Source organism: Paroedura picta, chromosome 10 (assembly GCF_049243985.1).
Source record: "Paroedura picta isolate Pp20150507F chromosome 10, Ppicta_v3.0, whole genome shotgun sequence".
NCBI lineage: Eukaryota > Metazoa > Chordata > Lepidosauria > Squamata > Gekkonidae > Paroedura > Paroedura picta.
Window position 1 is genome coordinate 43,629,693 of NC_135378.1, and position 27,841 is coordinate 43,657,533.

The 27,841-nt window shown below is 43.7% G+C and overlaps 1 protein-coding gene across 5 annotated transcripts; it reads left to right on the forward strand.

Annotated features, from left to right (window-relative positions):
• The first annotated feature begins 109 nt into the window (after positions 1 to 109).
• Positions 110 to 27,841, forward strand: LOC143845325 (kynurenine/alpha-aminoadipate aminotransferase, mitochondrial-like). 5 transcript variants are annotated; one of them, XM_077353596.1, is made up of 15 exons: positions 110 to 161; positions 867 to 930; positions 3,198 to 3,297; positions 4,853 to 5,018; positions 6,925 to 7,057; positions 7,377 to 7,451; positions 8,058 to 8,267; positions 9,972 to 10,037; positions 12,178 to 12,260; positions 13,573 to 13,669; positions 14,407 to 14,468; positions 16,086 to 16,150; positions 24,132 to 24,238; positions 25,224 to 25,325; positions 27,685 to 27,841. In XM_077353596.1, the coding sequence occupies exons 3-15, from the start codon at positions 3,231 to 3,233 to the stop codon at positions 27,727 to 27,729; spliced, it is 1,278 nt and encodes a 425-aa protein (XP_077209711.1). In that variant the 5' UTR covers positions 110 to 161; positions 867 to 930; positions 3,198 to 3,230; the 3' UTR covers positions 27,730 to 27,841. The 5 variants fall into 5 exon arrangements, 4 of the variants coding, with proteins under 4 accessions (XP_077209711.1, XP_077209710.1, XP_077209712.1 ...); XM_077353595.1 differs by lacking the exon at positions 110 to 161 and adding an exon at positions 699 to 787; XM_077353597.1 differs by lacking the exon at positions 110 to 161 and having other exon boundaries at positions 726 to 930; positions 3,191 to 3,297.

Genomic DNA, 27,841 nt, shown 5'->3' on the forward strand with positions numbered 1-27,841 from the left:
TCAGTTCTATTCCTCTCTGCGTTTTTTTAACTCACCAGTTCAGATAAAAGAAAATCACCTGTTCAAATGAAAAAGAAAAAATATTTATCTTCCAGAGAACTTTTCAGAAATTCAAAAAAAACAACAAAATTGCTTGTTCATTATATTTCTGCACTTCCAAGGTAGGCTTCTGATGTCCTGGAACTCAGGACAGTTTTGTTCCCCCCCCCTCCCGTATGTTTATAATTTAACTCTTAGTAAATTATTAATTCAGGAAAAAACTGCTGAAAGTGGATGGTTTGGCACAAGGCTATGCAAAAAGGTATGCATAACTATTTTATAGTAGCAAAGGAGAGGAATATTTCTGTATCATTACAATAGTTCACGATCTGTATTCTAGAGTTTTTCTGCTCTTTTTAAAACATCAGATTACAGTTCCTAAATTTCATATTTACATTTGTACAGCATTCTTCAAAAACAGCAAAAATGATTTTAAAGAAAAACAGCAGGAGGAGAAATTAGGAGGGGAAAGCTCTGTCATTTGCTCCACCCCCACCTTACCCTCCTCCCCACCCCCACCTCACCCCACACACACACACACACACACACACACACACACATGATTTCATGAACACCTCTCAGAAAGACCTATTAGGGACATGGATTTCTCTGAGTGGCTGAGACAATGGTATCCGCCCCTTGCTTGGAAAGTGTTTCATTAGAATTTAATAATCGCACTTTGGTCTAGGCTATAAATCCACATAATCTGCCAGAATCTCAACACCAGCAGCTGCAGGAAAACAGAGCAGTGAGAGACTCAGTAATCTTTCCCCCTTGTCCTACTGTGTTTTTGTTTTCTTCTGAAGATACCTATTTTCTTCTAACAGATACCAGGAACATGAATGAGTGAGTGAATGAGATCACTCTTGACCAGGAAGTCATCACTACCTAGTAAGTATGCTCTATTAAGTCAACAGTATAGCAGAAGAAAGTTTGAGTCATAAAATCATAGAGTTTGAAGGAGCCATACAGGCCATCTAGTCCAACGCCCTGCTCAATGCAGGATCAGCCTAAAGAATCCATATTTGTTATATCTGAAGAAGTGTGCTTGCATGCAAAGGTTTATATCTTGAATACGATTCTGTTGGTCTTGAAGGCATCACTGGAGCTTCAGACCAACAAAGCTACCCTCCTGACTACTACCAAAGCAGTCATGGTCAGTGTTGATAACTTTTTGGGACTGTTGGTGGACACTGGACTCTGCCAGAAATGTTGAAGACATTAACATCTGACTGTCACTAAGAACTCTCCCAGTTCAGTGAAAGTAAAGAAGGGTAATTTTTTGCTATCAGAGCACATGTTATGTCTTTGAATTCTTTACTTCAGGGAAATCTTGAAATATTTGTATTGTTTTTTCATACACCTATAGTGGTTCTTTTCTGTGTAGGCTAAAGATTGCCTCTTTCTTTCTTTATGCACAAAGGAGACTAAAGGGTAGTTTTTAAATCTTTGTCCTAGCCAAGCCCAACCTAGGAAGATATATATTTTGTGGTGGGGGGGGGTTAAAAAAATTACATATTTTTAACTTTGTGTTTAATTGTTTTAATGAGGAGTGTGTGTCTGAGAGGAGGTGATTTTAATGCTTTGATGATTTAAGAAGAAGAAGAATTGGTTCTTAAATGCCGCTTTTCTCTACCCGAAGGAGGCTTAAAGCGGCTTACAGTCGCGTTCCCATTCCTCTCCCCACAACAGACACCCTGTGGGGTGGGTGAGGCTGAGAGAGCCCTGATATCACTGCTCGGTCAGAACAGCTTTATCAGTGCTGTGGAGAGCCCAAGGTCACCCAGCTGGTTGCATGTGGGGGAGAATCGAACCCGGCATGCCAGATTAGAAGTCCGCACTCCTAACCACTATACCAAACTGGCTCTCATCAGTTAAATTGTCTGGCACCTTGGTGGCTATTGCTGGGCCAGAAAAGCAGTATATTTTGTTTTATAAATTTTAGTTTCTATATGTCCTGCCCATATCTTCCCCAACAAATAAATACCCAGTCATAAAGCATCCACATCCAAATTGTCAGACTCCTCTCAGTGATCGATTTCATCATCAGTTATGGATCTTGGATGGACACACAGGGGCTACAGTGAAGATTGATGCTATTCTTGTTCATCTTCCTCTTTTTCCTGTTAGTCCTTTATATATAGGTCTATTCCTTTAATGTAAATAAAATTCATTTGGTTTATCCTTGGGCCTATAGTTGATGCCATAGAAATAAGGATACCTAGGAGTTCAAGGCTTCAATTGCAGCTCTGTACAAGGTCCTAAATCAATACTTGTGTTTTGGTTCACTGATTTCTGAAAATAATTTCATTGTTGGACTACACATTTCTTTCAGAATTGTAAAAACTCTTAGTTAAGTACCTTAGACCGTAGTTCTATGCACAGTTAACTGCTCATGAAACATTCTCTGGAATTTTGAAGCCTTGAGGAGAAAACTGTGCAGTCATCCAGTGCCTCCAGACACCATTTCAAGTTGGGGGAATGTGGGGGCAAGCATCCTTCCTTACCCCAAGCTGCGGTTGCAATTAGAATTGGGGCTCCAAAGCACCGCGGCCAAAGGAAGTTCTCTATGGGGCCTGGTAGCTACCATATGGCTGCCTGCTCCCATGGAGAACACATGACAAATGTCACATGCAGATTGGCTCTTAGTTTTAAATGTCAGCAGAGGAAGGAAATTATGAATGTATAAACAAAAAAGTCCCAAATGCTTCACTCCTGAAGACAGTAGCCAGCACTGTCTAGATGCAGGAAAATATAGGTCTACATTATGTAGAACAGCCTTTTTCAAACTTTTGACCATAGAGGAACCCCTACAATAATTTTTCAGGCTTTGAGGCGCCCTGGAATTGTGTTTTGTAAAACATTTGGTTTTATATTTTATCTATTCTTTATCAAATGTAAAACAATCTCTTGTGGATTCAAGTCTTATGCTGGAGTAACTCTGCCTAGGAGTACATTGTAACTTTCCCCTTTAAAAGAATTCTACAGAATTACATGACATTTGTGTATTACCCCCAGAGTTAACATTTCATCTTCAAAGAAATCTGGTGATTTATGAAGTAGAGCAGATGAGTCTAAAGTATTAAAATATTCTCTGTGTTAAGAAAGAGATGTCAGAAATGTCAAAAAATTTAAATGTTTCTCCATTTATATCCAAGTTCTGTTCCTGTTTTCTCGTGAACCTCACCAACATGGATTACTCTCGTTTCCTGTCCAAAATAAGTGCAGCAAGGCAAACCAATCCTGCAAGGATGACCAGTGAGTAGCTGTATTTCCCACAGTTCTTGCCCGCTTTGCTGGAGCTTCCATGCATGAAAGGCACACACAAAAAATGTTGAGGTGACCATCTTAAGCCACAGTGTGGTATCAGTTCACTGTCATATATTTACTAACTTAAATCCACAGTTCAAAATCAAAATACTCTTTCATTGTGAGTATATCTTATGCCATTAAAACACCTTTGGCTTCCTCTAGACCGGTGGTCCCCAACCACCAGGCCGCGGCTCCCTCTCCCCGCCCCCCCCCGCAGTAAGAAACCTCCCAGGCCTCAAGTTTGCGGCCCAGCAAGCTTCTTATTGTGGGAGGGAGGGGGAGCAGGAAGCAGGGCCATGCACGCACAATGTGCATGCACGGCTGGGCCGCGCATGCACGCATGTGCCAAGCGTGCCTAAAACGCGCATGTGTTGCGCATTTGCTTTTCCATGCACGCGTTTTCGGCCGCGCATGCAATCGCCCTCCCTGCTGCCGCCGGTCCGCAGCCTGTAAAAGGTTGCGGACCACTGCTCTAGACTATAACATTCTCTCTGAGAATTCTTGTCCATTTTACTGTGGAAAATAAAATGACCACAAAAATAAGACAAAGTAAAATGTATTGGTGCCAGAAAAGATTTTTCATTTAATGGAATTCCTTACCTCCACACCTACAGACACACACATGTACATATGATTTTAAGCTGTATATCTAATCTCATATGTCATGAATTTATTTGAATGTATTTATTCAGAAAAAAAATTTATGCTGCCTGTCTGGAAATATGCTTGAGTTAGCTTACAATATAAAAAGATTATAAACAAAACTAAATATAAAAATATAAACAAAACACTGAAAGATATTAAAATTCAGGAGTAAAAAGTCAAGCAGAAAAATATAAACCATAGAAAGACCACTGACAGCTTAACATAGCAGTTTCCAGACAAATACAGGGCTAAAGGCAAGCCCTTACTTAAAAGCCTGGGGGAACAGAAATGTTTTAGCTTGGAGCCTGAAGTAGTGCATCCACCAGGCAAGCCTCAAGGGTAAGGGTGCTGCCATAAGTGAGATGCCACTACTGCAAAAGCCCTGTCTCTGGTTACCAACTTCCTCGCCTCTGTAGGCGGGTGCAAAGGAAACTGGCTTGCAAGGCAGATCTTAACTGGTGGGATGAGACAGTCCTTTGAGTATATCAGGAAACTATGTAAATAGACCATACTAGAGTGATGGTTCTGCAGGCCTGGACTGCAGATCCTGATGAAGTGTACTCACTCACCCCATGTTTGGGCTTTGCATAGGTTCTTCCTTAAACCACTATGTTGTAAACCCCATAACTAGGCCCCCAATATATGTCCTTGCCTGACAGAACAATAAGAATGAGTACACAATAGCCATAGATAGTGATTGCCATATTTACTGTTCTCCTATGCCTAACAAATTGAATTTGTACCTATTTACTAAGCACAAAAAACTATTAGCATCTCACAGATGATAAAAAGCAACACTTACTACCATATTTGGCTTCTCATTAAACTGTGTGTTTCTTATTTTTCTTAACAACAGAGGAGCTGGCAAAGAGGATGTCCTCCGTAATCATGCTTGCTGGAGGTTTGCCAAATGCTGATTATTTCCCGATAAAAACAGCAAGTTTCACACTTTTTGATGGAACCACCATTAAAATAGGCGAAGAGCTGATGAAGGTCGCTCTCCAGTATGGTGCTGCAGATGGGTATTCATCAAAATCATACATTATTTTGTTTCATTTTTCTCAACTTATTTCAGACCCGGAAGAAGAAAGACTCCCATCGAGGAATGCCATATCTCCTGTGGAGGAGGGGGGGGGAGAATCCCCTGGTTTCTGACACTCCTATTCACTGCTGCCCAGTTGGCCAGCAGGGGGAGGGAATTACCTCACAAATAGGCAAGAAGCCAGAAATAAACACCATGTGCCTAGGTCACCCAGAAGTGACATAGGCATGGGGATGACATTGAGCAGTGACACTCTGGCTTTTGGAGGGAACTAAGCTAATTCTACCATAGAGGTTTTGCCCACAAACTGGAGCATTGTCCCCAACATGCCTACATCACTTCCAGCTGACATAAGCATATTTCCAGCTTCTTCCCTTCTCCCAGTAAGTTTAACGCCTTCCCCCACCAGCTGGTTTAATGGACTGGGAACTGGAATGACAGCCCCAGAAGCCTTTATTCCACTTTGGGGGCTGTCAGTCCAAATTCACGGCATTTTATCTGAGCCCAGGGATTATCATTCCACTCTGAGGGCTGACACTCCAGGTCCAGGACATGTTTCTTGTAATCTAGTCCACATTTTCATTGCAACTTTTGTATAGTGTAATGTATTTCAATAATGTATTATTATTATTATTATTATCATCATTATCATTTATTTATTTATTAACTTTATACTCTGACTTGCTCCAAAGACTCAAGGCAGGTACATGAAAATATAAATTCCATAAAATTCCATCAAACCCCAAACCCATATAGCTCCCAAGGTACCAAGATGGCCCTGGGATGGCCAAGTCCCTCCTACCATCCATAGTCATCTAACAAGGACATGCTAAATCTTCATTCCTGACCCAGCATGGAAGATGACTAGATAGTAATAGAATGATCAGGGTGTTCCGCATAACCCGCTTCCCTCTCACTTCTGAGGACATAGGGGTTTCATGGAACTGAAGGAGGTTTTTTACTCCACTTTTTACTACCTGAAGGAGTCTCAAAGCAGCTTACCTCCCTCTCCACACAGCTAACCTCCCCATCCTCTTGTGTGGTGGGTGGGGCTGAGACATCTCTGAGACAACTGTGACTGGCCCAGCTGGCTGCATATGGAAGAGCGGGGAATCAAATCCAGTTCTCCAGATTAGAAGCCACTTTTCTTAACTACTATACTACACTGGCATGGGGTGTCAACCCCACCTCCTAACAAGACATTTTTATTCTTTAAAACTGCTTCTAAGTGTGAGGAGCCCTGTTTCAATGAGCAAAACTGTGTGACGGTTAAAAAGCTATATTTCCTCTTCTTGATCTAGATTGTGACTGAGAGAGATGCAACTTCTGTTTTAGCCTTAGGGACATACAGCATTATGTGACAAGTATGAGCACATAAATATATTTCATCCAGTTTCATAACGTCTGGAAAACATAATACTATTGGCGATTCTTAGATATTAGTGGGAATGGCTCTAACGGATTGGCCTTCAGGTTTTTTCACAAATTACTGACCTTTATCCTTCGGGAAAAAATTGTAATATAGGCCTACTCCACAGGGAAAGAAGTGTTTATCTATTTTTAAGAAAAGACTTCAGAACCTATTTCTGCTTGGTTATTCCTCTTGATTAGGTAGGGACTGTGGCTCATTGGCAGAGTATCTGCTTTTTATGCAGATAGTTCTGAATTCAATCCTTGGAGTCTCCAGTAAAAAGGCTCAAGCAATAGCTGAAGTGAAAGTCTGAGTCCCTGAAGAGCTACTGTCATGCAGAGTAGATGGTCTGACTCAGGTACAAGACAGGTTCTTGTGTTCATCACAATTTCATTCTACAAATGTCAAGATAAATTGAAGGTGCATATTATGTGCAATGAATATTGAAAAGTATAATGCATTCTTTTTTTCCCAGAATTCAAGAACTACTGTCATGGCTAGAAGATTTACAGATGAAATTACATGACCCACCAACAGCCAAGTATGCTCCTGAAAGTGGACAAATGAAGATATGTATCACTGTAGGGAGCCAGGATGGACTTAGTAAGGTCTGGGCAATATATAAACCAACATAAAATTTGTCTTTTGGCAATTAAATTGGTGATCAACAAAGGGATTATGGAAATTCCACCCCAGCATCTAAGCCTAGCTGGGCAAGAATAGAACTCTACTCTCCCTTGTTTCATTAGGGTAAAAGATTTGATCATTCCTCATATACGTCAGCATTAGTCTATGCTCTGCTATGTAATAATAGTTTCCTTTTTTGAGCAATAGCAAAACATGATAAGTGAAGTCCTAACTAAAATCTGGAACAGAATTGATTCTGTCAATTTGGCAAAATGACAATCTTTCATTCCTATCTTGTAGGTTTTTGATATGCTTATCAACCCAGGAGATAATATCCTTATGGATGACCCAAACTACATTGGGACATTGGTGGGGGTGAGTAATTTTTAAGGCCTCATACATAGGCAGAAGTGCCTGGATGAACCTATGGACTCCTGAAGGTGATCTATACCAGTTCAGACCATCCACCTTGTGTACTGCAGCTGGTTATGGCTCCCAGGATCTCAGGCATAGAAGTGTTTTCCCCAGCATCTCCCCCTCAAGATCTGTAAACAGTAGATGCTGGGGGTTGAGCCCGGGACTTTGTACAGGCCATTTTTGTTTCTTTCTTTTGAGCTGTCAGCAAGCCAAATTAAAGATTAGTGTTGGGACTGAGCAAAGGTCAAACAGGACAACACCAAGCTCAGCCTGGCCAATTAGAATCTCAGATTTGAATGCCTAAAATTCTCAAAAAAGGTTCAGGAAGTGGGTCCCATTCTAGCCATCTTTCTCTCCTCAGCTGCTACTTTCCTTGAGTTCTCCTGACTGTGTCTTTGCATGCATGCCTCTGTCACCAACATGTTTTTTTTTTTTCAGCTGCTTGCATGTGACATTTCAGAATCAATCCTAAAATGCACAAAATCCAGCTATGGCTGGAAAATATCCTGGCTTTAACAATTTCTGTTGAGTTGCACAAGTCACCTTCTGTCTTTTCACAAACAGCTCCGGCCATTGGGCTGTAACATTATCAGCATCCCAAGTGACGAGAACGGCATTCTTCCAAAAGCCTTGAAGGACATTCTTTCCAGATGGGGACCTGAAAATACCCACAAATCTAGTAGCAATACTCCTAAGTTTCTGTACACAGTCCCAAATGGGGGCAATCCTTCTGGAAGTTCCCTGACAGCAGAGCGCAAAAAGGAGATTTACCAGGTAATCTGTGGATCTGGAGATTATTGTCACTTGCAAACAGAAGCAAAGATGGCATTTCAACCGGTTAGAACTCATCAGCTGCCTATGGCAAAAATTGTATCAGAACAAACGATGAATTACAGCAGCAGATGGAAGAAACATCCCAGAGCAATAGGCTTGACACCTGGACTCATTCCACACACAGATAATTTTGCAGCTGGATTTTCCTATGCAAAACAGGAAAAAAGCTACTTCTAAAGTGTATTGAAAGTGCATTATCCAAGGTGTGCGGAATGGTCCCTGGAGAGGTTGGCCAGTTTAGTAGGGCTGTTGCCAGTGGCTGGACTGTGTCCTTCTTTTCAGCCCTGGCCTTTAATTTTTATTGAAAATATTAGAAGTATTTTAAATTGAAAATAAAAGTATTTTTGTATTTACTTATATATTGATTGAAATGTTTATAACCCAATGTTTTTCTGTGGCTCACGGAGGTTACCATTCTAAATTTACAAATATAATTCAACCCAGTTAACTCTTCTACTCAAGAAAATTTCTGCACTTGCACCCTGAGAAATAAACATTTAAAAACACTAGGACAGAAAATGGCCGTGAAGCACATCCTAAAAATATCTAAAGACAGCACAAAGTCACCAGTTCAGGCTCTGCAAGTCCAAATTTCCACTAACTTAATTGTATTTATTTTATAATGTTTATGCTGCCTTTCTGCCTAACATTGAGTCCCAAGGCAGCAAACAATCAAAAACATTTCACTTTAAAAATATGTATATAAAAATAATTAAAATGATCAAAACACATACCTGAGAAGGAGGATTAGTGAGAGAATGCCAAACGAAACAAAAATGTTTTCATCTGTCAGCACAAGACAATGACAGAAGGGAACAGATAAACTTCTCTGAACAGGGAATTCCCTCATTTTGGTGCCATAATATTGAATCACTATTTCTCTTTATCCTGGCAAATAGAAGGGGAAGGGGTAGAAGGGGTAGAAGGGGAAGAAATGGAGATAGTGACAGATTTTATTTTCCTGGGCTCCAAGATCACTGCAGATGGGGACTGCAGCAAAGAAATTAAAAGATGCTTGCTCCTGGGGAGGAAAGCTATGGCAAATCTAGACAGCATCCTAAAAAGCAGAGACATCACCCTGCCAACAAAAGTGCGTTTAGTCAAGGCTATGGTCTTCCCAGTTGCAATGTATGGCTGCGAAAGTTGGACCATAAGGAAGGCCGAGCGTCAAAGAATTGAGGCTTTTGAACTCTGGTGCTGGAGAAGACTCTTGCGAGTCCCTTGGACTGCAAGGCGAACAAACCAGTCAGTCCTAGAGGAGATCAGCCCTGACTGCTCCTTAGAAGGCCAGATCCTGAAGATGAATCTCAAATATTTTGGCCACCTCATGAGAAGGAAGGACTCCCTGGAGAAGAGCCTAATGCTGGGAGAGATCGAGGGCAAAAGAAGAAGGGGACGACAGAGAATGAGGTGGATGGATGGAGTCACTGAAGCAGTAGGTGCAAACTTAAATGGACTCCGGGGAATGGTAGAGGACAGGAAGGCCTGGAGGATCATTGTCCATGGGGTCGCGATGGGTCGGACACGACTTCGCACATAACAACAACAATTTCTCTTTAACTTGTTGATGTAATCTCTTGAATGCAGTGCTACTTTTCACACAGCCCCTTTTTGTTGTTGTTGTTTGTTTGTTTGTTTGTTTAGCTTGCAAAAGAATACAACTTTCTTATAATAGAAGATGATCCATACTATTTTCTCCAGTATGAAAAGGTAAAAACACACCCATTCTCTTCTTGGTACTTTATGATGCATGCTTTTTTTTCCCCCTCGACAAAAAGGAATAGACTTTTAGATTTTAAATCTTGTCAGGGACTCAAGAGCAAAGGCAAGAAAGTTGTCTTAGAAGTTGAGTGGATAAAGCACAGTAGTTGGGAGGTGGAAGGGGTAGACATGGTCGTCTGCTTGATAACAACTTTTCCAGAAAGGAAGAAGACATCTGCTCTGCCCATCTTTGCAGAAGCAAGAAACACTGGGCTGGCAAGCACGTGACTTCACAAGTAAGATTGTGGGCTGTTGTGTTAGTGTCCTAGTTTGAACTGCCTGCCAATGTTAATGGTTTGGATCCTGAGCCTTGCTTCTGTTCGTGCTGCACCATTTTCTATGGCAGAGATTATCCTCTGCTGCTGAACATGTGCCTCCAACACTTCAGTTCATGCAAGCCGAGCATCTTTCTATGAGCCCCAAAACACCTGGCACTGGGCAAAAGTGATGTGCAGCAGAGGACTGCCTGTGCTATGAATGAAGAGATACACAAATGGAAACAAGGCTTGGATCCTTTTTATATAATTTCCAACATATAGAAATTAAGGAGCAGTGTTACGATTGAATCATGTTGATCCATGTTTTACACTGGAAGATATGCATATTACACCAGTCCCTCAGATAAAGACATTCTGATTTTAGATTTTAAATTGTATAATTTTAACCATGATGGCACTAGAATGTCCCACTAGAATATCCACTTTTCTCAAGTCAGCTTGGTGTAGTGGTTAGGAGTACGGACTTCTAATCTGGCGAGCCAGGTTTGATTTCACGCTCCCTCAGACACAACCAGCTGGGTGACCTTGGGCTCGCCACAGCACTGATAAAACTGTTCGGACCGAGCAGTGATCTCAGGACTCTCTCAGCCTCACCTACTTCACAGGGTGTCAGTTGTGGGGAGAGGAAAGGGAAGACAAATGTAAACTGCTTTGAGACTCCTTCTGGTAGAGAAAAGCGGCATATAAGTACCAACTCTTCTTCTCCTTCTTCTTCTATTTGTTAATGTGAAATGGAGTGTACACATGTAGGAGTACAACCAGATCTGGTCTGCTGAATCTTTCTGGGGGAGAAACTGCGGTATAGGCCTAGACTGTGGTATAGAGATTCCCAACCAGGGTTCCAGGGAACCCTGGGGTTAACAAGAGCTCCCAGAGGTTTATGCAGCCTTTCCCAGACGTTCGCTCGGCACTAACATCACTAGATGTCACTGGAGCCTACTTCCCCTGTTGCTCTACCATCCAGGTTTCCTTCTCCACAATGGAGACAGTAAATGATTGATTGATCGGCTGGCTCCCACAACTTACTTCCATGCCCACTTCTCTGAAATGATATGTCAACATTTCCAGGGTTCCTCAAGGTCTGAACAGTCCAGAGGACAGATGCACTACAGGCTGCAGTACAAACTGATCACTTAGGCAAGACAAACTAAAACAGCCACTTTGAGCTTGGTTCCTTCTGTTTTCTATGCTTTATTGGCTTTTGCTACTAATGAAATATAATTGAAACAAGGATATAGCAGAACAGTAAAGAGACTTTATATTCACCCTTTCTTCATTGCACTTCTAAGACATAATGTTTCACTTCGTCTAATTTTTATATCCTGGTCTGTGACTGACTGACTGACTGACTGACTGACTGACTGACTGACTGACTGACTGACTGACGAACGAACGAACGAACGAATGAATGAATGGACATAGTCAGCCACATTGTGTCTTTTGCTTTGCCATATTGTTTTTGTGTTCTTCTATATTGCTTCTGTCACCGCTTCTATAGTTCCTAGGAGCCTGAAAAATATTTCAGGGGTTCTTCCATAGTCAAAAGGTTGGCCTAGAAAATTCCACATATGCTTGACCTAAGAGTAGCACAGTGATGAGTGTCAACAACATCATCAGTCCATCACGGTTTTTGAGCACTATACAGCAGAAGAGAACATGTCTCTTTCATGAGGGCAGAAGAAATATCTCTTACCTGACTTTGCAGGGAAGAATTTGTCACTTTTCATCTGAACTACACAAAGAAACCAAAAATTTTGCTTATGGATGGAAGTGTTGTTTTTAATCATAAGGTATCTTTTTGTCTTTTTCAGACAGACGCCCCATCATTTCTTTCACTGGATGTTGATGGTCGAGTCATCAGATGTGACACTTTCTCTAAAGTTATCTCTTCTGGGTGAGTGAGGCATCAAAATACGGTTCAGGTTCCCCAACGTCTACATACTCATCACCCTTTTGAAACAACTGAACAGAATATCTATAGTAAGCCTAGCATCTGTTCAATATTACCAATTGTTATGGCCTACAGACTACTACAGAATTCCTTATGATTTCAGAGCTTTGTGAAACAAATTCCTGTGGACATTTTACCAAACAAAACAGTAAAATAAGGTTGATAAAGCATTGAGTCAGTAAATTAATTAGTATCTGGACTAATGCTACCATCATGGCCAGCTTTACTATGAGTGGAGAGGAGGTAAATTGGGTGTGAATAATCGATGGCCTGAGGCAGTAGATTGGGTGGGCAACATTTCTGTGTCTGTTGTTTGCAATCACCTCACCCCTATGGCCCCACCCCTTACCAAGGTGCCAGTACACTAGCACTCCTTCCCTCCGTGTTCTTCAGGCATCTTATACAGCAAGACTGGGGAAGGAGTTCTGAACTTGTGAATGAATTCAGGTTCAGCAATCTCATGTTGTAATCTCTCCTTGAAGCTTCTTTTTTTCATCTTTCAAAGTTATATATGCAATCAAACATCAGCAATGATCTTGCACTCTCTGCAATGGACAAACAGCCCCTGTGCAAAGAATAAATGGATACAAAGCCAACATTAAAAACCACAACACTAAAATAAGCTGGAGAAGTTCCAGATCATTCCATTGCTGACCTAAAAGTGGTAATCCTCAATCAGGGAAGCTTCAAGGGGAAATTAAAATGTGAGATTTCCAGGATGAACTATGGACAAAGGATTCTTATCTCACTACAGATTCTAATTTTCCGCTCCCAAAGCATTTCCCCTCTACTCTAACCAAACTGGTAACAATGTACATTGTACCTCTGCATCATGAGATCCTTCTATGAAACACCTCTCCTACCTTTTGATTGGGATATAAAGCTTGAGAGATTTCAGTTCCAATTCATATCTGACTAAGGGAACTTTGACTCTTGAAAAAAATCTAGTTGGTCTCAAGGTCCTACTGAATTTGAATCTAACACAACAAGTAAGCACATGGTCCAGTTAAATGACCCTTATGTCATTTCTACAACAGCTGTTGAAGGCTATGGTATGCCATAATGTAATATGCTCTTCAGCCACTAACATCTCATGAATCCATTGTCTATTCACTGATGATACATTCACAACACATACATGGAAACTGCAATTGTTGCAAGAAATAACAGTTCAAACATGTCAGATGTCATGATCCTGAAAGCAGTAATTTATACAGTATTAGGCTGTGTGACTTAATGTTTGTACTCTCTTCAGATTTAGACTAGGTTTCATAACAGGACCCGCACCACTTATTGACAAGATTATTCTGCACGTCCAGGTCTCAACAATGCAGCCAAGCACTTTTACACAGGTAAACTTTAGTCATATATGTGATGGCTTTTTCAGAACTAAGGTTGCATTCCTATGCATGCTTATTTAGGGATACATCCTGTCTCAGTGCAAGTTATTTCTGACCATAGATAGAATTGTGCTGCAAATATAAGCATGTTTATGTGGACCATTGTAATAAATAGGATTTCTCCAAAATAAAAAGGTTGTAGGATTTAAGAGGTTGCAAAAGATGTGGGGCTAATTGACAACCCTGTAGCCAGTTTTTTACCCTCTCACTCATGTGTAATACTTACCTATTATGATATGTTGATCTTCTGCATATCCCTGTCCCAGGAGACACCCAATAATGTGGTCAAGGAAACAAAATGTACACAGAACACAGAACTCCGTGTTTCATGGAGAAGAAGGGAGAGTTTGACATGGGGATATCAGCTTAGTGGCAGCTTAGTGGCTCATATAACATGTAGAGAACCATGTGAGAATATTGATATACATGATGTCGGGGGGGGGGTAAGTGAATTCACCAAGCCCAGTGGACATTAAAGTCTCCATTAATATTGCATACTCTGTATTCTGACTATATTTTTCCCTCCTGGAATTTAACCACAGGTTATATGAGTACAATAGAAACAGTAATATATCATTTAAATCAGGAGTGGGAATTTTTTTTAGCACACTGGAACTTTCTTACATAACAAGTTTTACAAATTTATTTATGGTATTGATGATTTAGACATTTCATACTGTCTCTTGCAGGTATTCCTATTACAACTCCTGAAGAAATGGGGACAAAAGGGTTTCCTGGACCATACAGATAGGTAATGGAATTGTAAAAATTCTAGATGTGCATTGGCCAAGCCTGAAAGTATGAGAAAGGTAGATCCAAACTGGCCAGTTCAGTTAGGGGAAATTCCAGTTCAGTTTGGGGTTTGGTTTGAGGGCTGCCCCAAACCAAACTGGAATGTTTAGGTTTGTGCCCATCCCTATCAATTGCTTCCAACAAAGAAAAAAAAAACCCAATCCCTTTGTGCTGGGTTTGCAAAATCCCCCCTCTCCCAGCTTGGATTTCTTGTAAGATAAATTAGTCCATTTAATCATGCATTAACACGGTGGTACTGGAATATGCTGGGAATTCTGCATGCTGAACTGGTTTACTGAGTTTGAAAACATCCCCCCCCTTCAGTTTCTACTGCTGGGATTATGTGTTTGATATTAGTCCTATTTTGCCTGCATTGCTGCAGTTACAGGTGCCCATGGATCAGCTCAGGAACAAGCCAGGGAAACTTCCGCTTCTCCCTTGCTTTTATATTTGATAAATATCTTGAATCAGTGGAGACTGTCTGGAAGTGTAACTATTCATAAACCACAACAAACCCCCATGAACAGCTTCAAACTTCATTGAAAGCTTGTGCTGGTTGACTTGTCACAAACTTAACTTCACAAGGCAGGAATCAGGCAAAATATATCAGGAACTTCAGTTTGTGAGCTGGTTCAAATCCATCCCTATTTCTAAGTCAGGTTGACTTCAGTTAATTTAGAAGGTTGTATCAGTGGTTCTCCCTGGAGAAGAGCCTAATGCTGGGAGCAATCAAGGGCAAAAAAAGAAGGGGACGACAGAGAATGAGGTGGCTGGATGGAGTAACTAAAGCAATAGGTGAAAACTTAAATGAACTTCGGGGAATGGTAGAGGACAGGAAGGCCTGGAGAATCATTGTCCATGGGGTCGCGATGGGTCGGACACGACTTCGCACCTAACAACAACAATCAGTGGTTAGGGAAGCACTGTTAAGGATATTATCAATAGATTCTAGGGTCCACAACCCAAAAGAGAATTATGCATTTTTAAGCCTACTGACTGCATTTCACTAAACTACAGATTATGGACAGAGCTTAACTGTGTATTCTCCAAGAGGTCTTCTGCACGGAGCCAAATAAAACAGTTTAAAAAACAACCAGTTTAGACCGCTTTATTATATTAAAATCGTTGTTCTGCATTGAATATAGTCTTGTTTCTGGACAAGCTAAAAAATAATGTCTATGCAAAGGAAAAAGAAACCCCTGCCATGGTAAATATCAAAATGCATGCTGAACAAAGCACATTCATTAGGAAAAGTCATACAATGGTAGAACAAATATCAGTAGCATTCCCAATCTTCTGGTCCCATTGGTGTAAATGCATTTTGTCTGAGAAATGAAATGGACTGCAGAAGCAACAGATTTAGCTATTGCTTCACCAGTAAAGTGTTACTGGCTTTCATCTGACATGTCCATAATAGCCATCTAAGGTACTAATAAATAGTTCTACCTGTAATGCTTTCCTGTTATATTGATGTTGTGCATGACTTACAGGGTAAGATTTAATGGAAGTGCTAAGACTGACTCACAACCCCCACTTTTGTTCTCTATGAACGTATAAATCGATTGTTTACTTCCAGAGTGGCAAAGTTGTACAGAAAACAGAGAGATGCATTGCTTGCTGCTGCAGATAAATGGCTGACAGGTCAGTGAACTCAGTCCCATGGGCCATTAGCTCTAACAACTCCAGAATTTTAAAAAAAACTCACAAGAATCTCCACACAGATTTGAAGGAACAACACAAAAGCCAAGATGGTTTTCACTATGTAGGAGTGAGATTTGGGGTGGCCTTTGGCCCCTTTATCAAACAGGGGCCACTTAAAACAACATTTGCAGTATATCTCCCACACTCCCCCTGTGTTGTACTATGCTCATCAAGTTGCCAGCATCAAAAGTAATATATTGTGTCAGCGCCAGACACCCGCAAGAGTCAATAGATTAAAGCTCTCTAAGGTAGGCGGGGGGGGGGCTAATCTGTTACACTCTGTGTTATCATGGGGCTTTATGTTCTTATTTTTGGACTTGTTTGTAATCTAATATGGCATGGGGAAGTCACCACTTAAGCTTACATCTAGCAGCATTTGCTGTACAAAGGAGACATTTTTCGGTACTTGACATGCATATCCCAATGTTTCCAGGTCAAATTTCTAGGGATGCAGCATTCCTGATCCCCAGAGTCCAGGCACATTAGATGTTTCAAGCTGTTCTGGTCTCCATTAGTACTGTACAGCTGATCAGGATTGCTACAAGACTAGAAAACTTTTTGCACGCCTTCAAAATAGCACAATGGTTGCCAATTGAAAATGCTACTGATTTGCTGTTATGCACAATGTCGTCGACAATCTGCCACACACCTGAAACCAATCTGCAAAAAGCGCTTCCTTGTAGCGCTTTCAGGGAAATCCCCAAAAGTGGATTCACCCTCCGGAAGGCGATACACTCCTGCAACCAATCTGCAACACTAGCGAAAAAAACCTGTGCGTTAACATTGTTGCGGTTTCTACAAAGTCCCTCCCCCTGGCTCTCTTCTCTGATCTTCCGGCGAAGCGATCGCCATTTTTTTTTCTCCGAGCAAGCGGGGATAAACGCACCAGCGAGCCTCTTTCAGTTTAGAGGCTTCCCCGGCTTCAGTCCCTCCCCTTCAGTCACTAAGCACAAAGAACAGAGAAGCCCGTTTGCTGATGTATTTTCACTTTATTTTTTACACATTCATTCAGCCGAAAATCGGGCCCGTGAGGGGGGGAGGGATTTTTTTTTTCACTCGGAGGGAGCGTGGCAACGATCAAACGACAGCTCAAACACAGGCAGCTGGATGGGTCTCTCCGTTGCAACGAATCAACACAGATTCGTTGCAATGGGTCTGTTTTTTGTTTTTTTTTTACTTTCTTAAAGGGAAAGGGGCTGTTTGGGAGCATGCTAACAGATGCCCATTGGCTGCTTGACGGCCAGGGGCAGGACAAGCTTGGCAATAGCGCTTCCTTTCTAGCGATTTTTGCCGAGACCGGAAGCCTGTGGGAAATGCTACAAAACGCAACTGGATTCCACTACAAAGGCAGGTATGCATAACGACGAATTCCACTATTTTAAATGGCGATTTTTCATTCAGTGACCAATTTGCTACAAAGATCCCGGTGCGTAAAGCCCCTAGCAAAAGGCTATGCAGTTCATATCTATGGTTTCTCAAAAAGTGCAAGGAAAGATCAGAGCAGTAGCCTAAACCAGTGGTCCCCAACCCGCGGGCTGCGGCCCGGCACTGGGCCGCGAAGGCCTCGGCGCCGGGCCACGGCTCCTTCTTCCCTCCTTCCCCGAAGCGAGAAGCTCACCAGGCCGCGAGCAAATCGGCCGCCAAAGCGGCCGATTAGCTCGCGGCCCGGCAAGCTTCTCTTCCCTCCCCTCCCGAAGCGCTTTATCAGCCAATTTGCTCGTGGCCCGGAGGGGCCAGGAGGGGAAGCCGCGGCCATCGGCATGGCGGCAGCACAAATGCGCATGCGCGGACTGCCACGCACATGCGTTTGCACCCCTACCGGGCGCAAACGCGCATACGCGGCAGTCCGAGCATGCGCGTTTGCGCTGCGGCTGCCGCACGTGCGCAGGCTCCCAGGCCGCCCTCTCCCCCCACTACACCACAGCGGTCTGCGGCAAGCAGAAGCTTGCGGACCGCTGGCCTAAACCATTTGAGAAGCCCTATACAAAACAGAGTCTGTAAGCAGAAGTCACCACCACTACTTTATTCATTTATTATTATGACATTGTTACTCCTCTTTTCCCTCAAGAAGCTCAGGATGCAGTGCACAGTTCTTCTATCTGTTCCTCCTCACAGGAACTCTGCGAGATACGTTTGACTGAGTGGCCCAACATCATCCAGTGGGTTTCATGGCTCAAGAGGCAATTTCTCTCAAGGCCCTAGTCAGACACATGTAGTCTAACTACACTGAGCTCTCTCATTTCAGTTGGTTTCCGTAAAAATCTCTTCAGCTGAATTTGTATAGGAAATTGCCACATGGAATTGTCCTTAGAAAATGACATGGTTTTATTATGAGCCTTTTAGTTTCAGTCATCAGAGAATAATTTTACAAAGGTTTAGAAGAAGAAGATGAAGATGAAGAGTTGGCTCTTATATGCCGCTTTTCACTACCTGAAGGAGTCTCAAAGTGGCTTACAATTGCCTTCCCTTTCCTCTCCTCACAACAGACACCCTGTGAGGTAGATGAGGTTGAGAGAGCAGCATGTGGCGGAGCAGGTAATCAAATCTGGATCGCCAGATTAGAAGTCAGCACTCCTAACCAAGCTGTCCCTCTTGTCATGCTTTGAAGGCCAAAAGCATCTAACGGGGCATAAAATATATAAATTATAATCACAGTCACACTGTATGTTCCTATTGTGTGTGAGGGCCTAACTCCCAAGTAAAAATACGTGGATTGTGTTTATTAAGGTACTTAATATGGTACTGTTGCAGCAAGATCTAGGCTTGTCTTCTATCAAGTAAGAACAAGAATTTGCTAAGTGAAAGCTTAACCAAAAGAATTTTCTGGTCCATTAAAGGAACAATTTAATTATCCAGGAGCCCTTAGAGACTTTTCTGATAGCATTAGCTAGATGTAAAAATTTTCCACATGGGTTAGGTCTGGGAAAAATTAATGAAAGGGTGAATGAAACCTACAGGTAGACATGCCTTGTGTATATTTAGATAATTGGGCTTGCTATGATAAGGAAATTTAGTATCACTTACCTAACACATTACAGGCCATCTTGTTTCCTGGGAACAAAACAGGAAACTCCTCAGATTTCAGGTTGAGAGGAGATGATTTCACTTAATGGAGACAAATGGGCAGAATAGAGATGACCATGTTAACAGTGCATGGAAGCATATGTGTGAACTCATCCCGTATTATTATTTATTATTATTATTTATTTGATTTGTATGACCGCCGCTCTCGGAAACCGGCTCGCGGCGGTTCACAACATTTTAATACAAATACAATATATTAACCATTAAAATTCCCCATTAAAACCCCATTAAAACAATGACTAAGTCACAATGATGGCGATTAAAACTATTCCCGTACAGGCCCACTGGATGAGCAGAAGGGAACGGAGGATAATTGGGCATAGGATGGAACACTCTGGGGAACCAGGTCAGTTTAGTACTGGCCTCCCCCCTCCGGGGAGAGGGGTCCGATCTTAGCCCCGGGCCATCACCCGGCCTTAGACAAACGCCTGGCGGAAGAGCTCCGTTTTGCAGGCTCTGCGGAACTCAGAGAGCTCCGACAGGGCCCGCAGCTCTTCAGGGAGCTCATTCCACCAGGTAGGGGCCAGGACCGAAAAGGCCCTGGCCCTTGTCGAGGCCAGGCGTGCCTCCCGGGGTCCTGGGATCATCAGCAGATTCTTACCCGCAGAGCGAAGTGCCCTGCGGGGGGCATAAGGAGATAGGCGGTCCCTCAAGTATGCAGGACCCAAGCCGCGTATAGTCTTAAAGGTTAGTACCAAAACCTTGAACCTGATCCGGAAACAAACTGGCAACCAGTGCAGCTGCTTCAGCAGAGGCTGAACATGGGACCTCCAAGATGATTTAGTGAGGACCCGTGCAGCTGCATTCTGTACCAGCTGTAACTTCCGGGTTAGAGACAAGGGTAGGCCCGCGTAGAGCGAGTTACAGAAGTCTAATCTAGAAGTAACCGTTGCATGGATCACAGTGGCCAGGTGTTCCGGGGGCAGGTAGGGCGCTAGTAGCCGAGCTTGGCGTAGATGGAGAAACGCCGTCCGGGCTACCTTAGTGACCTGGGCCTCCGTGGAAAGTGAGGCATCCAGAATCACTCCCAAATTCCTGGCTTGGGGCACAGATGACAATTGTACCCCGTCCAGGCAGGGAAGACGCGCTTCCTGTTCCTGCTCCCTTCGGCCTAGCCAAAGGACCTCCGTCTTAGAGGGGTTGAGTCTCAGGCGGCTCTTCCTGATCCATCCAGCCACTGCTTCCAAACAACTGGCGAATTTTTCTGGGGGGAGATCTGGCCGGCCATCCATCAAGAGATAGAGCTGGGTATCATCAGCGTACTGGTGACACCCAAGCCCATAACTCCGTACCAGCTGAGCCAGGGGACGCATATAGATGTTAAATAACGTGGGGGAGAGCACCGCTCCCTGTGGCACCCCACATGGGAGTGCAAAGGAGTCGGATAACTCCTCCCCCACAGCGACCCTCTGTGATCTGTTCTCTAGAAAGGAGGATAGCCATTTAAGAGCCACCCTTCCAATCCCAGTATCAGCGAGGCGGTGAACCAAGAGCTCGTGGTCAACCACATCAAATGCGGCTGACAGGTCTAATAGCACGAGAATGGCCGACCCGCCCCGGTCCAGCTGGCGCCGGAGATCATCTGTCAGGGCAACCAGCACAGTCTCCACCCCATGGCCAGGACGGAAGCCAGACTGGTATGGATCAAGGGCCGAAGTTTCCTCCAAAAATGCTAGGAGCTGGTCCGCGGCGGCCCTCTCAACCACCTTGCCCAGGAATGCAAGATGCGATACCGGGCGGTAGCTGGCGGGGTCCCGCGGATTCAGCGATGGTTTTTTCAGAAGAGGGCGAACCACTGCCTCCTTGAGCCGCTGAGGGAATTCTCCCGATGTAAGGGAGAGGTTTATAATCTCCCTCAGGGGAACACCTATCCGTGGGTCACTGATCTTAAGCAACCACGACGGACAGGGATCAAGGGGGCAAGTGGTCGCCCTCACCGACCCTAGCAATTTGTCCACTTCGGATAAAGAGAGCCGCCTGAAGCCATCAAACCTGATCCCCCGTAACGGCCACGGAGCTTCTAGTTCACGAACTGTATCAACTGTGGCAGTAAGGTCACGACGGAGCGACAAGATCTTATCCGCAAAATAGCTCGCAAAAGCCTCGCAGCCTAGTTCCAATTGACTACTATTTTGATGCCCTCCTTCGAGGGCAGTAAGGGTCCGAACTATCCTAAATAATTGGGCTGGGCGAGAGCTAGCGGACGCGATTTCCGCAGCAAAGTAGTCACACTTTGCCGCTTTCACCGCCATCTCATACGCCCTCATAAGCGTGCGATGAGATGTTCTTGTAGCTTCGTCGCGGGTCTTCCGCCACACTCGCTCTAGCCGTCTCACCTCCCTCTTCCTCTCCCAAAGCTCCGCGGTAAACCACGGGGCCTGCTTGAGGCGAGGGCGGAGAGGGCGCTCAGGAGCTATCTCGTCAATGGCGGCCAACAGGCGGGACTGCCAGTCCTCCACCAAGGCCTCCAACGAGACACCGGAGGGCATCGGGTCCCGTAGAGCATTCAGGAATCCTTCGGATTCCATAAGTCTCCGTGGGCGGACTAAAATGCGTCCGTCACCCAAACAGGGGAGGGGTGGCATCCGTAGGCGAGCCTTCAGGGTATGGTGGTCAGACCACGGAACGATGTTGTTAGCCACCAGATCGATCTCAACACCAGCACCAAAGATCAGATCCAGGGTGTGGCCAGCCTGATGAGTGGGACCAGCAACAAATTGCGAGAACCCCAGTGTCGCCATGGCCGACACCAGGTCCAGGCCAAGTCCTGGAGCCGACGAATCCGCATGGACATTAAAGTCCCCCAAAATTAATAATTTGGGGAACTGCAATGTCCAGGCGGCCGCCGCCTCCAGCAGGCCCAGCAGGGCATCGGGCGGGGCAGTGGGTGAACGGTACACCGCCCAGATGGCCACGTTCTCGACCGATTCCCACGTCAGGCCGTATGGGTCAAAGAGAGGATGGGTCAAAGAGAATGGGTCAAAGAGAAACCCTATCTGTGAGGAAAAGAGTTAAAAGTGTCAACACATAAACAATTTCTGCACAAGAAATTTTCCCCTGCCGGGCCTCTCATTGTTCACAGGTTTTAATGCTACTTCCTCATCACATTGGCAGCAACCCGTGGCTGTGCAGGGGTTGGTGCGAGTTTTTGTTCCCTTTGCCCCGTGTTGAAGAAAAGCAGTAGAATACACTTCCCCTTTCTGTCATGGCATACAATGAGGTGAAAACTGGGGCAAGCCTTTCTGAAAGAAGAAACTTGTGACAATCTCGATAGCCTTTTGCCCACCTCCCCTCTCCATTTCCGGATCAAACTTTAAAAAAAAAATGGCACGGTCCACGTTTCAATGGGAACGCGAACTAACATGCCCATGTATCTGTGAAAATAAAATGTAATGTCATGTTCTCTTCAAAGTGCACATTATATATTGGGAGCAGTCAGTAACCCTATCTAAAACACATTCATGTTTTTGTTTTCTGGTGGAAGGTCAAGGGGAAAGAGGGGTGTGTGTTGTGAAGCTGACCTCTCATTAGCATGGTGTCCATGTTCTGTATTTTTATTTTGTATTGTGAACACACAAGACATATTCATGAATCCTGAAAAGAAATCAAGAAAAATGTTTTGTTGTTGTTGCGGGTCCCTGTAGCAATGTGGAAATATGCTTTAAAACAATTAATTTCTGGACGTTTGAGTCCCAAAACCACTGCTGAGAGGGGATTGGTGGTTTACATTGATTGACAGCCTGAGGAGTGGAGAGAATCCTGTGTTGTCCATGCTTCTGGCTTCTCCGCCGCCTCGTCAGGAGGGGGGGAAACTGTGACAAGACAGCAGGATAATGCGAAAGGGGTCTCCTGTCAGGAAGTGGCCAAATGCATGGTTTACAATTGCACTTTTTTCTCCCATGTGGAAATGGTCATAGTATAAAAAGCATGCAATCCCAGGACTGGGGAATGGGGAGAAATTGAGTGACATCTGCATTGACCAGCCTATGTTCCAAAGCTCCAGCTTAGCTTCTGTCCATTACTTGGGAAGGAATGCCAAGGTAAACCCAGTGACTGTACAACTTATACAGTCTTTGCTCTGTTTTTGTTATATTTGCTTCTGTGCCATTCCTGCTAATGTTCTGATACTAGCTTGCTTCCCATGCTCTTGTGCTTCATGAAATGAAAGTAAATAAAGATCTTTGCAGGCTGTGTTCAAAAAGTTCTTATTGCTTCCATCACCTCACATCTATGATCCCACTCCTTAGAGGCATCTATCTGTACCAATCATCATTTGAGATTCCAAGAAAAGTCTGGCAATTAAATTAGCATTATGATCGTTGCAATAGATTTTTCCTCCTAGATAGACAATGGATATGTTCTTTCTAAAAATGTAGGTTAATCAACAATTACATGATTATCCTAACCTCTTCCATTTAATGTCCTAGGTAATGCTACTGCATTAGACTCATCTGATTTTTTGAATTTTTGGTAGTGCTAAGAACCTTGAGCAATTTCAATAGAAGTGTGCTACATAACCTTCTAGGCAAACAAGGATGCAGTAGGATAGTAAATGACAACCATAAGCCCAGCTACAGTATGTCCACTTGACCCGTATGCGAACAGTAGCTAACCTCATGTGAAGTGGTCCAGAACAGGGTGAGCTAAAAATAAGTAAATATGCAGAATTATCTCAAACTGCTACTAATTGGCTTAATATGAGAACCAGAACTGACAATTAAAAAACTGTTTAAACACCTGGTTGAAGAGTCATTCATGCCAAAGTGTTCCTCTGCCAACTCAAATGCTTAATAATCTCATCAGAATACATTCACAAGTGCTCTGCTTTGTCTTACAGGTTTAGCAGAATGGCATCCTCCTAAAGCCGGACTATTTTTATGGATCAAAGTTAAGGGGATTTCTGATACACATGAGATGGTCACCAAAAAAGCACTGGAGAAAGGGGTAGGGAAATTTTGTTAACAGATTTGAAATAAATGTGGTTTTGTTGTAAGAAAAGGTTTGCTGCATTTAGCCATGGGAAAGTCTGCAGTCCTTCATGCAGGTGGGTGTGCTTAGCCCCATAGTGAGTTCACACTACTGTGCACCATGTTGCAGTTTTTCGCACAGTATTCGTGGAGAGGGAATTTAAAAAGAAATCTGGCATTGTTATTTTACGTTAATGGACTGGACCAATTGAAGAGCCCTCCTCCAAAGGAAGGGTAATTTGAATCCAACCCAATGCACAAAAGTTTCCCTTGTGATTTTGTCTGTGTGCTGTTGATGGGAGACGATATGAAGAAGCCAGTGGGCCACACTATTGTGCTATTAGGCTGAAAGTGACTGGTGATCTGCAAAAATTGATAAAGGCAAGATAAGGCAAGCACAAAAGAAATACAAGGATTTTTTATGCATCTCAACTTCTAGCATTTCTACTGTCAAAGTAGCATCTTCAGAAAGAAAAGAGTTTTAATGCTGGCAATCAAAATGAAATGCTGGTGGAAATAAAATCAAAGTCTAAACAATGAAAACACAATTCACTTGGAAAACCTAAAAGCTTGACCTAAGACAACTGCATGGGCTGTTGTAGGAATGGCTCTTGATTGTATCATTTCTGTCCTCATTTCTTTTCATCATCAATATCTATAATGAATAATAAAAATGTTTGCCCTGTGACTTGCATTACCGAAAGGCATCTAAAGTAGAAGAAAAAAGATCACAGAGTAACTTTTCCCATAAGGGTTTTCACTTGTCTAGTTAAATTTGCACGCCTGACTATCTTACACACATCTGTGATGAGTGTTTCTGCATACCTCCTGTCTTCCATCCCCTTTAGTAGGTGAACTTATGACGTTAAATAGAGTTAATACATTGAGAATTTTGGGTTTATGCTGGATACTTATTTTAAAAGCTTGATGTATGCTAATGCTAAATGTTTGTAATATTTTAGGTGGTTTTGCTTCCTGGGAGAGGTTTTACGCTGGATCCTTCAAAACCCTGCTCTTACATCAGGGCTTCCTTTTCTTATGCTTCTTCAGATCAAATGGACCAGGCAAGTAGTTTGTTCTAGTTTGTGCTGCTGCAGGGCCCACCAAATTCATGGGGGACCAATCCCATCCACCTTGCACAAGTCCAGCTCAACCAACCCACCTTGTAGCCCAGAGCAGCTCCCACTGTCTGCTGCAGCAGGGCCCAAAGCAGCTCCTGGCATTCAGTGCAGCTGTGGCAGGGCCAAGAACAGCTCCCTCCACTCCCAGCCACCTTCCTTCTCCTGTCTTCCTTTTTGTCTCTTTTGTTCCTGTTTCAACCATTTCAGATTTTTCTGCAACCCTGGGCTAATCCCTAGAGTTTGCAGGAAAATCTTAATTCAGTATAAGTGTGCCAGATCCACGGATATAGATATCCGCAGATTTGGCTATTTGTATATACACTAATAGAACTGTGCTAGGCCAGACCAGTGATCCATCTAGTCCAGCATCCTGTTTCACATAGCAGCCCATCAATTGCTCTGGAGCAGTGGTCCCCAACCTTTATTGGGGACCGGCAGGGCATTGGGCCGCGCCCGCGGGGACCGTGCCCGCGGGGGGCCACGCCCACGCATCGGGCCGCGCCTGCGGGCCGTGCCCGCGGATCGAGCCGCGCCCGTGAGCCACGCCCGCGGATCGGGCCGCGCCCGCGGGCCGCGCCCGCTGATTGGGCCACACCCGCGGGCCATGCGGGCGCGGCCTGCACAGGCGCGGATCGGCCCTGATTCCCTCTCCCCGCCCTCCCCGCAGTAAGAAGCTTCCCGGGCCGCAAGCTTGTGGCCTGGGAAGTTTTTTACTGCGGGGCGCCATGGCCTTTGCAGCCCGGCGCCGGGCCGCGGCCCGCAGGTTGGGGACCACTGCTCTGGAGGACCCAGAAGCAGGGCATAGAGACCATGTTATTATTAACAATGGATTTCAGAGGATTGCTGCCTCTAAATTTTGAATAAGAACTAATATTTTGAAGTTCAGACACTTTTATCTGGTTTTAATGAGCACCGCCTTCCCCGTTTTCCTAGGGGGGTAGTGATCTTTTAACATCTGCCCAACCCCAAGGGATACTTGTGAGAGCACGGTTTCTGTGGCTACAGTATTATTGTTAACAGGATGAGGACATTGGATGCTTGAGGTACTGCATCTGCAGAGTATTTCAAAACAACAAATCTTTGGCTGAGTTTTTCTATCAAAAGAAACTTAATTGAAAAGCCTCCAAATGTTTACTGTATTGAGTACATTTACAATAAGCAAATGTTGAAGGCATATTGGCTTCTTTGTATTCTTTTACTATCAAAACAGCTAATCCACTCCCAAAAAAGTTTAATTAGCTGATAGCATTACCACTCAGGTGTATTTTGTTGTTGTTGTTACAATTGTTCATTTGAATTAGTTGGTTCCCCCCAAGCAAACCAAACCTGTCTTCTTTCATTATATGGGCCAGCTTGGTAGAGGTGATGGGGTAAGGGGAGACAAATTCTATAACTTTTGCTTAAACTAGTAAGTATTAATATGTTTTTGATTCAGCAGTAGAAAAAGACACTTTGTTGTCTCTATAGAATGTGAGTTTTGACAAGGAGCCTTCCAGTAGCTATTGTTTATGTTTTGTGTGTGTTGAACTGACCCAATCCCAAGGCCAGAAGAAGAGCATGTCATTACTGTTTATGTGAACAGTTGCAGGTGGGAGAAGAGAGGCATGCAAGCAGCTTTTTTGACCTGTCAGCAGCTTATGGTGAGCTGGCCTGAGAGCTGCAGAGTGGTCCTGGGAGGGGGGAAGAGACCCCACATTATTGGCCTGACCCATAAGGTCATCACCTCTCCCAGCCTCCAAGAAAAGGTGTTTAACACTATATAATCCTATTGTTGACATGCAGATTTTGGGAACTCCCCTGTGTCTATTTCTTTGATGCAGTAAATAAATATTAAAAAGGCTTTCCTCTCAGTGGGATCAAATTGGGAGTGTTGCACTGGGCAAAAAGAACCCCGAGTAGGCCGCTTGGCTATCATAGTGGTAAGAGTGGTGACCTCTAATCTGGAGGACCAGGTTTGTTTACCCACCCCTCCATGTGCAGCCAGCTGGGTGACCTTGTACCAGTCACAGTTCTCTCAGAGCTGTCTCTGCCTTACCTACCTCACAGGGTGTCTGCTGTGGAGAGAGGAAGGGAAGGCAATTGTATGCTGCTTTGAGACTCCTTTGGGTAATAAATGCAGGGTGCAAAAAACAGCTCTTCTCTGTATTTCTTAAAAATTAATAGACTTTATCTTCATGGATAAACACTGAAAGAAGAAAGTATCAAGGCTGTGTGTATGCATTATGAGTTCATTCGCTTCTCAAGTTGACCCATGACACTTCTTTTCTGTATTTAAAAATGTTTGGATTTTTTTTTTATGTAGGGGTTCCAGAGGCTGGCTGAACTTATAAGGGAAGAAACTGAATGAAATCTATGACAAAGCAGTAGTTGTGGAAAAATCTTCGCAGGCTGTCATTCAGAACCGGTCTCTCTAATTTCCCTGAGTCTGCTGCTAAATAAATCATTGATTTCATCCCTTC